The 12,816-nt window shown below is 34.9% G+C and overlaps 2 protein-coding genes across 2 annotated transcripts; both read right to left on the bottom strand.

Moving 5' to 3' along the window:
• Positions 1–292: 292 nt before the first annotated feature.
• On the bottom strand, positions 293–4,905 carry LOC116119886 (protein transport protein Sec61 subunit alpha-like). Its single transcript, XM_031405818.1, has 7 exons — positions 4,755–4,905; positions 3,914–4,270; positions 3,539–3,766; positions 3,090–3,444; positions 2,876–3,000; positions 2,585–2,720; positions 293–761 (listed from the first exon to the last, which is right to left on the bottom strand). The coding sequence occupies exons 2-7, from the start codon at positions 4,255–4,257 to the stop codon at positions 522–524; spliced, it is 1,428 nt and encodes a 475-aa protein (XP_031261678.1). The 5' UTR covers positions 4,258–4,270; positions 4,755–4,905; the 3' UTR covers positions 293–521.
• Positions 4,906–7,956: 3,051 nt separating this feature from the next.
• On the bottom strand, positions 7,957–11,431 carry LOC116119887 (ER lumen protein-retaining receptor A). The gene is made up of 6 exons (XM_031405819.1): positions 11,174–11,431; positions 10,415–10,680; positions 9,259–9,374; positions 8,621–8,694; positions 8,459–8,522; positions 7,957–8,360 (listed from the first exon to the last, which is right to left on the bottom strand). The coding sequence occupies exons 1-6, from the start codon at positions 11,262–11,264 to the stop codon at positions 8,324–8,326; spliced, it is 648 nt and encodes a 215-aa protein (XP_031261679.1). The 5' UTR covers positions 11,265–11,431; the 3' UTR covers positions 7,957–8,323.
• Positions 11,432–12,816: the final 1,385 nt, after the last annotated feature.

A 12,816-nucleotide genomic window follows, 5' to 3' on the forward strand; every position in this document is an offset into this window, starting at 1 on the left:
CAGGGCTTTTGGCAAGTCAAGTTATCAATTTCTCTATTCACCGAAAACCCTATAAATTAGGATAATGATTGATGAACAGTTAAAGGTCAAGATGTAGAAGCTTTTGAAGAGAAAATATTGGTGATTGCAATGGTGGCAACGGAGGTGATTTTCGGAGAGTAAATCAATCGAAAATAAAATAAAAACTAGTAGCAACAACAATGGGGTCGCTGAATTTCTGTGATTGTACATAAATATAATTCATACAAATGGGATTAATTTTATATGTATTAAAAAAAGGGTGGAATAAGCATTTGAGCTGAAAATGTCTTCATCTATTCCAGAGAGAGCTTAACATACAAAGGTTTTTTAGAGTAACAAGAAACCCAAAAAAAATGCGTAGCAAACTACCATCAGATCTCCATATCTATCCACGTGGTGTTAAGTGAGACACGACCTATAAAACTTGTTGAACTAATCAAAATTTTCTTCAGGAAGCACTTATCACATACCATCCCCTATTACACAAGATTACCAGGGTTTTAAAAGCCAAAGAAGCCAAGCTCGCTGGCTTTCTCCTTCTCAAATGTCTCAAAGTACTGATATATGATTGTAACGGCGAGCAATATCCCAGTTCCTGAGCCGATTGCCCCCATAAAGTCTGCCAAGACTGTTAATGCACCAATGCACATTCCTCCAAAGGCAGCTGCAGTGGGTATGTAGCGGTTCAGTTCCTTCTGTAAATTTGAATCTCGGTGTCCAGGCATCACCATTTGTTGCTCCTACAGAGCGCCAAAGAACAGTTAAATAATAGGTCAGAAACACTTTGATTGATGTTTACTATAAGAGCAATGCTACAGTTACCGAACAAGTATACCGAATTCATGCACCGAATAGACATGGCATCATCCGCTTTTTTTTTAAAACAAAATTCATAATTAATCAATGGTCATGATGGTGCCACATCTATCAGTGCATGAATTCGGTATCGTTTTTTCGGTGACTGTATCATTTTTCTTACTATAATGCCAGAGCGTCTTATATATACAGTGAAAGATGGATGGATGATTTCAATCGGAAAGAGGCAAGATAAAATAATAATATAAACTAAATTTTTTAATAAAAGAATAAATACTAAAATTTTTATATTCATGATATTCTATTGGATTTTCATAATTGGACAATAACATATGATAGATTTATTAATCAGTTCAATTAAAAAAATAATCTCTACATATATGACTAATCCATAATTGATATCCCATTCAATTTTGTTGTTGATACTTCAATGTTTATTGTTAACAAAGCTCTTTTTTTTTTTTAAAGCAACAGTGACAATCATTGTGCAAAACCAAGAATTTCTAATCAATGAGCAGAAATGTTGAGAAATAAAACCTATAAGAGTCGAACTATATCAACTTAATCTTCAAATTTTAACTTCAAATGTTGATTCATTGTAATTCGATGGTTGTAAGGGAGAAATTAAAATTAGTTATTTTCTATATCAACTTCTAACTCATTAGATTGCAATTGATAAATGACTATGAATTAGTATCACAATTAAAAGTAAAAAATTTAAGTTGATATAACTCTCAAGGCAGGGAGCTGGGCCATAACCCAAAATTGAAATAGCATCTCAACTATGTTCCGTAATTTTTGAATTCCAATTGTTGAAGTTAGGGGAAGAAAATATTATGGATTTTAAAGATTACTTTGAAATGTTATAAATTTAGTTCAATGATTATAAATAGAGTTTATTTAGCTTTAATACAAAGCTGATTTATCTTTGATGCTGACTAGATATCATTCTAATATTATATCACACATTTAATTTCATTAATATATGAGAGGTAATTAGACATGTTAAAATTTTACAAAGTCATGGGCCCATGAGCCCATTTGGGACCTTTACTGGGTCAGCCTTTGTATCTATGGATACTTGCCGGAAAACTGAGGAGAGTTAACGACTTTCCCCACCTAAATAATGGTTTAATGACACTTTCTTAAGCACAAACTTTTAAAATACCACTTTATTACCCAAATTTATATTCTGGCAGCGAACATAGAGCAAACTTAGTCTGAGCAATTGGGGCTTTTAAACAGAGGAGGCCGATGAGTCTTTTGATAGTGAAAGGTTAGATTTTGGTGGTCAGGATTGATCGGAATTTGACTTGGGAGGGGTGACTATGCAAATTCTAATTGCTTGATTGCCAGCAATTGGCTAGGTCGGTGGGAGTAGCATTTGAGGGGTTCTGGTGAGTAATGATCGAGGAAGAAAATAGTAGTGGTGTTAGATGCAACGACGTTGGAATCGGAAATGAAATATAAATTTGGATAATAAAGTAGTATTTTAAAAGTCTGTGGGTTAAGTGTCATTAAACCATTATTTGTGTGGAAAAAGTCGTTAACTCGGAGAAATATAGATTTAAGTCAGCAGAACTAGGGGAAGACATAGTCTTCCCCCATTTATGCATGAATGATAATAAAACAAGTTTTCCGATATTAGCATGTCTAAGATTCTTTAGAACCCAAACTACTCAGATGGCAACAAACAGAGATCAAATATATGAAGGATGAGAAAACCAAAATTTTCATTTTAAAATACCTTGAGCTGCTTAGCCACATCTCTGGCAGAAGATCCAGATACTTCAATCCAAGTTTTAGAGAACAGTGCACAGGCTGTAAGCATAAAAATCAGATAGAACAGAGCATGGAAAGGGTTGGCTGCCATATCTGCCAAGCTGCAATGAAATACAGAAAAACTGGGTATCAGAACAGGTAAAGAGTGGTAGACAAGACAATTTATATACTGCCTTTCATAACACGTATTTATGCACTGGAACAAAATATAACAAACAAAAAGGAAAAATGTAATGGAATAGAACCAAGCTGTCACCTTGCCGGTGCGGTGATATAGTAAGCAAGACCACCAACAGGAATAGACTGGCCTGAATATTCAGACTCCTTCCATATCCCCAACAGATTTACAAAGAAATTACCACTGTACTTCCTGTAGAGCAACTGTACAGAAAGAAAAAGTATTAAATATTTTGTAATTATACAGCTAGTAAACCATAGAGTTTACCCATTCATAGAGTACTTCTGCATACCTGGGAGATGAAATAAAGATTTGTGACAAGTGCAGATTGAAGAATGATAGGCATGTTGGATGTGTAAAATAGCTTTATTGGGTATGAACCCTGTTGTCCACGGGCATTCTTTGATCTCACAGGCAACACCACACGGAAACCTTGGAAGTATATAACAATAAGGAAGATCAAGACTGTAGCAAGCAGATTAGTAACATTTGGAAGGTTTTGCCGGTAAAAAGCCTCTCGGAGAGCACGAACTTTGTCACTCCTTGTAATCAGCAGATGGAACAATGCAATAACAGCACCCTCAAATTCAGCACCACGGCCACTGTTGATAGTTGTGGGGCTAAAAGCTTTCCAAATAATGTTTTCACTGCAAGGTCAACCAAAAATTTTATTATTCCAAAATCACATAGTATCATAACGAAAGTTGATGCCAAAAAAATAATTTAAAAATGGTAGCCTACCAAATGTTGGTGGCAATGAAAAGGGAAATCCCAGAGCCCAAACCGTATCCCTTCTGGAGAAGTTCATCCAAGCATATCACAATAATTCCAGCAAAACAAAGTTGAACAATTATAAGAATAGCATTCCCAACACCAAGTTGACCAACACTTCCATACATTCCTGATAGTACATATGCAACCGCCTCACCAACAGCAATCAGGATACCCAACAACTTCTGAGCCCCGCTCCTGCAAACATATGACAAAGCAAACCAGGACACATCACTAATTAAACTATAAACAACCTATAGTGATACTTCCAACACTCTTCGTGAGATTCAAAGACTTCAACCAGAAAATATTAAACTAAACAATAACAAAGTTTACAACACCTACATGAGTGCACGATCCTCACGAACACTATTGTCCACTTCAATGATCTTAGACCCAGCCAAAAGTTGCATCACGAGTCCAGATGTCACAATGGGTGTGATCCCAAGTTCCATCACGGTTCCACGGCTAGATGCAAGAATTACACGCATCCAATAAAAAGGATCAGCACCCGTGGTGGAATGTATACCATAGAGTGGAAGTTGACTGCACACCAGAAAGATGAAGAGCGAAATAACGGTGTAAATGACTTTCTCTCTAAAGGGAATTTTCCTGTCAGCACTCTGAACCTCAGGCAGAAACGAAAGAAACGGTCTCACTAGATGCAGCACTCTAAATCCTCCCCCCATCTTGGTAAATCACCTGCATCCACCCAATTCAAAAAATCTTACTACCCATTCACCAAAAGTATGCTACTCCAAGCAATTCATACAAAGAATCCAATAAAGTTAATGAAATTAGCGGATTTTGTAATCCACGATGTCATTTTAACTCAGTATAATAGCTGTGAACAAATATAAATTGCATAATATCATGCATGCATTATAAAGTGATACCATTTTATTGTAACAAAGTACTATCCCTATTTGGAAAGAGAAGCTGATGAAATTTAATCAATAATTAAAAGCAATGTCATGGATTTAATCAAAATTAATAAAGATATTAATTATTAATCTCGTGCATTCAATTAATATAAACACAAAATGAAAGTATAATATTCAGTCTTTGAATTCTACAGCAGTCTACAAAAACTAAAAATAGAAAGAAAAAAAAATCCGAAACATAATCAAGAAAGATGCAACGAGATCTAAGATTAAATTAAAGAGAGAAAGATTGAGAAACTTACGGTGAAATGAGGACGCAGATCTGAGAAGTCGGGGAGGCTTTGATTTGACTTAAAAGAGAAGACCCGAAAGGAGTGGGTTTTGTAAAAGATAGAGCGTTGAAAATTATAAAACCCAGAAGAAGTGGTTTTGTTTTTAAACACGCTTTGATGAAAGAAAGACTAATTCACATTGGGATGTATTTTTGTTTGTTGTGTCGTGTTGCGTCGTGGCGTTGCGTTGCGTTCAGAAATGGCTGCCACGATGACTGGACCAATGAGTTGTCGACACCTGTGTCAAATTGTTGCTTTGCCGCCGTTGATTGTTGCTCGAGTTGTTAAAAGGGTTCATGATTTTTGGAAATGCAATAAAAATAACATTTTAATTTTGGAATGAATTAAATACCCATCAAATTTAAAACTTTTAACTGGATAAAACATCATTACTTAACTCCATATAGGTTTATCTCTTAAACCATAATATTACATTTGAAACTTCATGATTATTTAATTAATTTTAAACTTAAAATGATGTTTTAATCATGGTTTTAAACCTAGCTTTGTCATGCCAGTTCAACCAATTGAATCGAAAATCGGCGATTGAGTCAGGTCAGTTTGACTAAAAAATTGGAATTCTCAAATGACCCAATTTAAACCGGAATTGGACCAGTTTTTTTGTTACGAACTACCGGTCCAATCGATTTGACCCAACTATTAAACCACTTTTTTATTATTTTTTTATATGTCATATTGATGTCAGATGATGTCATCACATTGACATTAACATGATAACATCACAGATCGATCTGACGATTGAACCGGTTTGACTGGCCAATCCCATGACCCAGTCATTGTTTTAAAAACCAGACCGAATCGACCAGTCCAACCGGTTGGATCGTGAACCGGTCACGTGTCCGGTTCGATTCACTCTCAAAACCATTATATGCATTGAACCGTTTTAAACCGAATAATATCAGTAAACCGCCAGTCCAATCGGACCGACAGAAAAACCGGTCCACATATTAACAATCCCTAAATCCTAAACGCGACGCATTCTCACGCTCCTTTCTCGTCTTCTTCAATCTTCAGTTCTTCTCTTTCAATCTTTCTCCGTTTTTCTAACGAAAATTTCTAAGCAAACACTCTATTCTCTGCCAAAATTGTCATGGTTTTGGCTTTTTCTTCTGTTCTCTTTGAAATCCCACCCAAATCGCATTTGAACTCTCTGAAATCGACGACGTGTTCCTCCCTCGTCAGAAATGGACGGCGACAGCTTCATTCGTTGACGATAGCTCCATTCCTCGATCTAGGTACGCCATTCCTCGCTCCCTTTACATTTAAGTTCACACCCTTTACATTTTTCAATCTAAAGGTAAACCATAGCTGGAAGGTGTACAACTATTGGGTTTTTTAGTCTGAAATTGTTAGGGTTCTTGTGTTTGAATGAGCAATTGATTTGGGGCTTTTTGCTGGGGTCTTTCTCGTTGTAATCTGGGCAGATTTGTGAGAGGGTTGCATTTCCTTCTTGAGGCTAGGATAGGTCTCTGATTTCTTGCAGGTTATAGAGAGTTATTGAGTGATTAGGCTTGGGTTAAAGCATTGCTCTGTTTCGGCAGATTGAGTGTGTAATTCTTGGTGTTTGATTTCTTTGAATCTTGTTTGTGTTGGATTGATTTATGTGTTGGATTGACAGGTTAATTAAAAATAAAAGTTAAATAAATTTATTTTAAAAAGTGGCACAGGTTCAATCCAAGCGATTCTGGTTTTATTTGTGATCATGCACAAACGTTGTATTCGTGCATCATTTGCTTTTTAAGTAGCAAACTCTCTCCCCTAAACCTGACAAAATGTTGATTGTTTTTCTCTCTTCTTTGTGATTGCATTTCTTTATTTCAATCAAAAAGGTAATATTAATCAGTTTACATGTTAATTTCTTTTCTTATTTGTTGTTGCTAAAACATTGTAGCCTGTTGGGATGATATAAACCCATTGCTAAGTTACAAGATTTAGTTTTTTTATTTGATCTGAAAAACTTATCAGATCAAATAAAAAATATAAATCTTGACATCCTTGCAAGGTGCTTTTTCCATCAATGGTATCTTCTAATCTTTTAGAACCCTTCTATTTTTATTGCTTTTAAATCTTCCCAACCGTCAACTGTAGTCAGTTGTATTCTATTATTTAATGCTTGATAAAATCTCTTTTACTATATTTCTTTATTTTGCTTCAGTCCTTTGACTATTCTGCTTCATCTTTATCAATATATTTCAGCTATTACATATTCACTTAGTTCTGTTGGTTACAATCTTGGAACTGTGAGTGTTTAATTTACTGGATGTGTGATTAAAACTCATGTTTGTATCATTGTCCAAGTATTAATGAAGGTTATACCTGGAATGACTTTGGACAATGCAGTTAATATCATGTAAAGAACACACTACAATGGATTGTCTGTTGTGATTATTTGTTCTCAAACGGATGCAGAGGATCATTGCATGCAACTAAGAGGCAATGAGCTACTGAGTTCTATTGAACCTGCAAGTGGTGGTGGTTGCTGAAGATGTAGCCCTAGTGAAAAATCCCCTGGGTTTATTCTTCCCACAAATTCATATAAATCTGTATCAACAGTTCAGTCTAATATTTTATTTTTGATTTTATTTGTAATAGGTTTTTTGTGTAATTTGTTTTAGAGTTTATTGTGTGTAAGCACAATGTTGATTTTGTTATAAGGTTTGGAGTAGCTAGTCAATATTATAACATTATAGCAAACATGGATTTGGACTTTGAATTGTTGTTAAATACTTAAATTATGTTAAGATTGTTGTTGAATTTGAACTTTGAATCATGTTAAATAGTAATTAAGTTATTATTATCTTATTAAAAAATAGAAATCTAAATAAAAAAATTTATTTTTTTTAAAATGTGCTGACGTCATCATGATATGTAATGATGTCACCAGTCCAATCAGCGGTCCAACGTGACAGTCCAATCAGCGGTCCAACCGGTCCGTGACCCGACCATCAAAACAGTTTGCCCTCCAGTCCGCTTTTTAAAACAATGGACCCAATGACCTGACCAAGTCACTCCCCAAGTCGGGTTTTAAAACCTTAGTTTTAATAGTCAGCCCGAGTTCAATTAACCGAAAATGTCATTATTAAATTCAGAAAAGATAAATATTATCAATAATTATATATTTGAGTTTCAAATAAAAAAAAAGCTACATCTGTAAAAAAATTCGGTGCTATATAATATTATAAAAAAAATTCGGAATGAGTGTATTGCAAAGGATTGCAATCTGATTAATTGTATACCCATCAGAAATCCAACTATGATGTCAGGCAGATCTGAATTTTGCCTTTCCCAAAAACATCTCTACATGTTAAGAGGAAGTGAGTAAAGGCCGGAGAAATTTCAAAACTAAAAACCTCTCTCCAAACATGGGTTTTTAATCTAATCAAAAATAAAGAACTACATATCATGTATCATCCTCTTCACAAGTATCAGCTAGCAGTGAGTTTATGAACGACTTTGAGCAAACACTTAGAACAATAGTTCAGCCCAACGAATTGAATTTTCAACACATCTCTACTTGGTCAAGCTGGCAGCTGTAGTTTCGCATTGTTCTTCCAGCTGCACAAACAAAGTAAAGAACATCTCCATTATACACATTTTCATGGAAAATATATGGAAAATTACCATTAATCAACTAGTGCCACATATATCTTTACCTAAGGAAATAGTAATAGAAGAAGTCAGCATAGAGAGCTGTCTGGATGATACCGGAGAAGCAAGCTGAAAAATCAACAATAAAAGATGGGAAGTCAGGAGAAACATACATGCAGCAATAGCCAAAACAAAAGAAATTCTCTTTGATTCATGATAAAGCCTACCAATCCATCGAGAAAATCGTGGCTCTGTCAGATAGCGATATATCCAGTTGAGAATGTAAAGAGAGCGATATGCTCTGCAAATCAACAGCATGATTTGTAAGAAAATAAAGTTCTCATGTCCCAATACAAAATCACATCTCCGAGCAAGCATGGCAATAAAGCTTTACAAAATAAAAAAATCTTTTTTTTTTTTTTCTTTTTACTAATGAACAGGATTTGTATTGCTTGGCTAGATGTCTAAGTCTAAGGTGAAGAACTTACATAATATCATTGAACAAGGCAGGTATTTTCTGCATTGCAAAGTAACATCCCAAAAATAGCGATAAAAACATATAAAATAGAAAGAAAACATTTTCCATAATTTTGAAACAACAATTCACGAAGTAAGCATACTAATGCAGCAAGCAAACAAATGGGTTTTCCTATACCATTTCCTCTATTAAGTTCTCCAAACAGTCTGCCTCACCAACTGATAAAGTATGCAATGGACTTGCAAAAGCATTAGTTTAAAGCCTAAATAGTTCTGCATATATTGGGAAAACCACTCTCAGCGTTACCAAACCAATATAAAGTAGCCTCATTTATGGAGAATAAGTCTCAATGTGAACCTTCCATAGCAATATATAACAAATCCATACCCAAGAAAGAACACATATTGCCCCGTTAAATTGTCAACATTTCCACTTCTCTGTAGTAAAACTAGCTGGGGAAGAATAGCAACTGCCTCCAAGTATATAGAAAATGCCCAGAAGACCTGTAAGGAGATTTGCATTAGCACAAATGTATATGTATGTTCAGATTTAAGAACGTACAGCAAAACAACTGCATGGAACTCAAAAGATACTGCTATTAGGAAACTGAAACTAATATATAACAATTAAAATATTTTTGTCCTAACATAACAAGAACTAATAAAATGGAAAGAAATGAAATTGTAATCAAGATATTTCACAAAAACCAGCAAAAAATAGCAGCAATGAGTATAAATCATTCTTCTGTTTCCCAAACATCATTGGTGTGCAGTTGGAGGTAATGCTGTATAATACCCCATGGCCACCCTCACCATTCTCTATAAGAATAAAACTGAGGTAACTTGTCACAGCTTATGGGTATAAACAAATTCTAAAAAGGAAATTGCCGGCAGGGAGATGATGGTCAAGGATATTCATCACCCTGCACCAGCCCCACTCTCCCTATACACACACAAACTAACAGATTCTATCGTAGCCAAAAAGTTAATGCTTAAAAGGGTTCCATTCCCTATCTGCCTCCATTCTTTTGCTTTTCCATTGTATCATCTTTTTTATTCCTCATAAACAATATATTTGGGCCTTTAGCATATAGCAAGCTATACCATATTATATTGATTGTAGATAAGAATACAGATGACTTATGCAAAGAACTTGTTGTGACGTTGGACAGTTTGGACAATTTCATCTTTGCAACTTTTGGCGAAGTCCTAAAGCCCTTTCTACAATAAAACAACCTAAAATGCTAGTTCTCTCTAGGCTACAGCGTACCAAAAGTTGCAAAAATATAATTCTCTCCAAGCCATCCTACATCACCCATCTCATTTCTACCATACAAGTGAAGCACCATAATTAAATGTAATATAAATCTTCACTAGTAACCAGAATTTCAATCTAAACTGCTTGAGAATAGCCTTTTTCTAGCAAAAGGCAAGAATCCAATTAACCAAAAAGAATTAAAAAAAAAAAATTTTATATATATATAGTTCACAGAACAATCAACCCCACAAGCATGAAATGGGCAGAGCAAATTCAACAATCTCACCTCTTGAAATGTAAACTTCTCGTTTAAAATCAGAGCCAACACAAAACACGCAGCAATAAGAAAGTAGTGACGAAAAGTGTCAAGTTCTTTATCATAAGAACGCCGCACAACTCGGTCCACCCTCATGCACCAAACAATTGCTAGAGAACTCACAATGAATACCAACTTCATCACAGTGTTGTATACAGAGACAAAGTCCGTGAAGAGATCCAAGTACCTCGTCAAAAACACCAGCGCATAGAGTTCTTGAGTCTTAAGCGAAATTCCTAAATCACAAAAATAAATCCAAAAAAAAAAAAAAAAAATTAAATGAGAAAACAAAACCGAATTGACCCAGACAGTAGACACAGCTCTTCTTAAAGCGCCACTTATTCGCTGAATTATAAACTAATTGACTTATTAGTTAGTTTATCTCAATTCAACCGCCCCTAACACAAGTAATTAGCTGCATTAACTTATGGATTCTATTTCCACGAAACAAATCAGAACACGAAATTTTAAATCACATTTTCTCTAATTCTGCTTCCAAACCCTAATATTCCGTCACTATCGAACAAAGAAAACAAAAAATCAAATTAAACTTCTTTAAATTAGTCAACAGCAATAAACAAAAAAAATCCGAAACAACAATTTGCCGAAAAATAAAAAATGAGAATCAAAGCATCAATTGAGTTTAATTCTCTACTACTATTCCAATGTTCACTATAAACAAACGTAAGAGATACTGAAAAATTGAAATGGTAGAAGTGAAGGAGTTACCGGAGCAAGATTTGGTAGCGTAGATTTTGAGAAGAAGAACTAAAATACTCATCAAATGAGTCATGTCACCGGCTAATCTGAAGATATTCATGGTTGGTTAGTAGAGTTCACAGCTGTTTTTTTCTTTTCGGCTATCAAGTGAGAAAAAAAAACGGAGATCAAATTTTTTGATCCCTAAATTTAAGAGAGAGACGAGAAGGAGCTAGAGAATGCGGAGAAATGAAACAATGAGTACAGGTAATCGTCCTTTCTTTTTTCTTTTTTCTTTTTTTCGTTTTTAAATTAGTTTCATGACTGGTGAATGTGAATGAAAGTGAGCTGACGTGGCAGTTGGCAACGGCTTCAACTCCACACGGAACAACAAAAGAAACTATTATGAAGCTTGAAGGATAGGCGAAGTTTGTAAACGTGTATAGTCTCAAAACGACGTCAGTTTAAGGAGTTGTAATATTACTGAGTCAATAAATACTTCCGTCGACTTCTTCAACTCCTTGTCAATGGTGGTCGGCATTGTGTCACCGGCCCTTCTCAAGGAAAAATGTAAAATATGATAAAAAGGAAATTTCCGAAGTGTTGTAATTTAAGGGTTGATTAAGGAGCATAATCTTGATAAAGAAAGATAAGGTTAGATTTTCGGTATTATTATAATAGTAAGTTTTCAGCCCAAATTGATAAAATTCAAGTAAAAGACTCGATTTTTTGGAGGAATAGTCTTAAAAGAGTCAAATGGGTTGCATGACCAGAAATTAGGTGTAAGGCAATCTAAACGCCGTGATTTATGCGAAATGGAGATTAAGGTTGAGATCATGAAAGGTTGACAAGTGTCTTTATCTACAATAATACTACGGACACTAACTAATCTCACCGAATTGTTGTATCTACTTATGTGGCATCCGAGTCAGACGTAATCACGTTAGACACTATAACACCTCTTTCGTGAATGGACAACCGTCCACTAATCTGGACGAGATTTTGAACGAAAATAGCAATAGACTCCCGTCTATATTATATAGACGAGTGTCTATTTCCTATGGATAAGCGTCCACCTCGAATAGACGTTTGTCCATCATGATTTATAGTATTTTTAAAATGAGGAGGAATGATTTTTTGAAAGAATAAGAATGAACGTCCATCCATATTATATGGACGGGCGGCCATTTTTAATGGACGGCTGTCCGCATCAGATGGACGACTGTCCATTGAACAGTGAGGCAATTAAATTTTTTTTTTTTTTAAATTTCAATTCTTAGGGTTTAAAAATTTGCGATCCCAAAAAAGGTTTTAAAAATCAAAATAAGCGATAAAGAACTGGACGGTCGTCCAATTTCTTGGGATTATTGAAAGAAAAAAGTTGCATCCAACTCCAAGTTCTTTATCGGAAAATAACCACATCTGTAGTTCTTCACTTCTTCGTCTTCGTTCCTCATCTGTCATTCTTCTTCTTCATTGAAGCCATTTGTCGTTCTTCTCGTAAGTTATTGTGTTTATTTTGTTTCTACTCATCATGTGAATTTTTGTGATTTTATTGGTTTTGATTGATGATTTTGCTTGATTGAGCTGTAAGGTGGGTAGATGAATTTACGTTAATTTCAAATCTTAATTTACATGTTACTTTCAAACACTTGTTTGGTGGATTCTCACTA

Source organism: Pistacia vera, unplaced genomic scaffold, assembly GCF_008641045.1.
Source record: "Pistacia vera cultivar Batoury unplaced genomic scaffold, PisVer_v2 Contig91, whole genome shotgun sequence".
NCBI classification, from domain to species: Eukaryota; Viridiplantae; Streptophyta; class Magnoliopsida; order Sapindales; family Anacardiaceae; genus Pistacia; species Pistacia vera.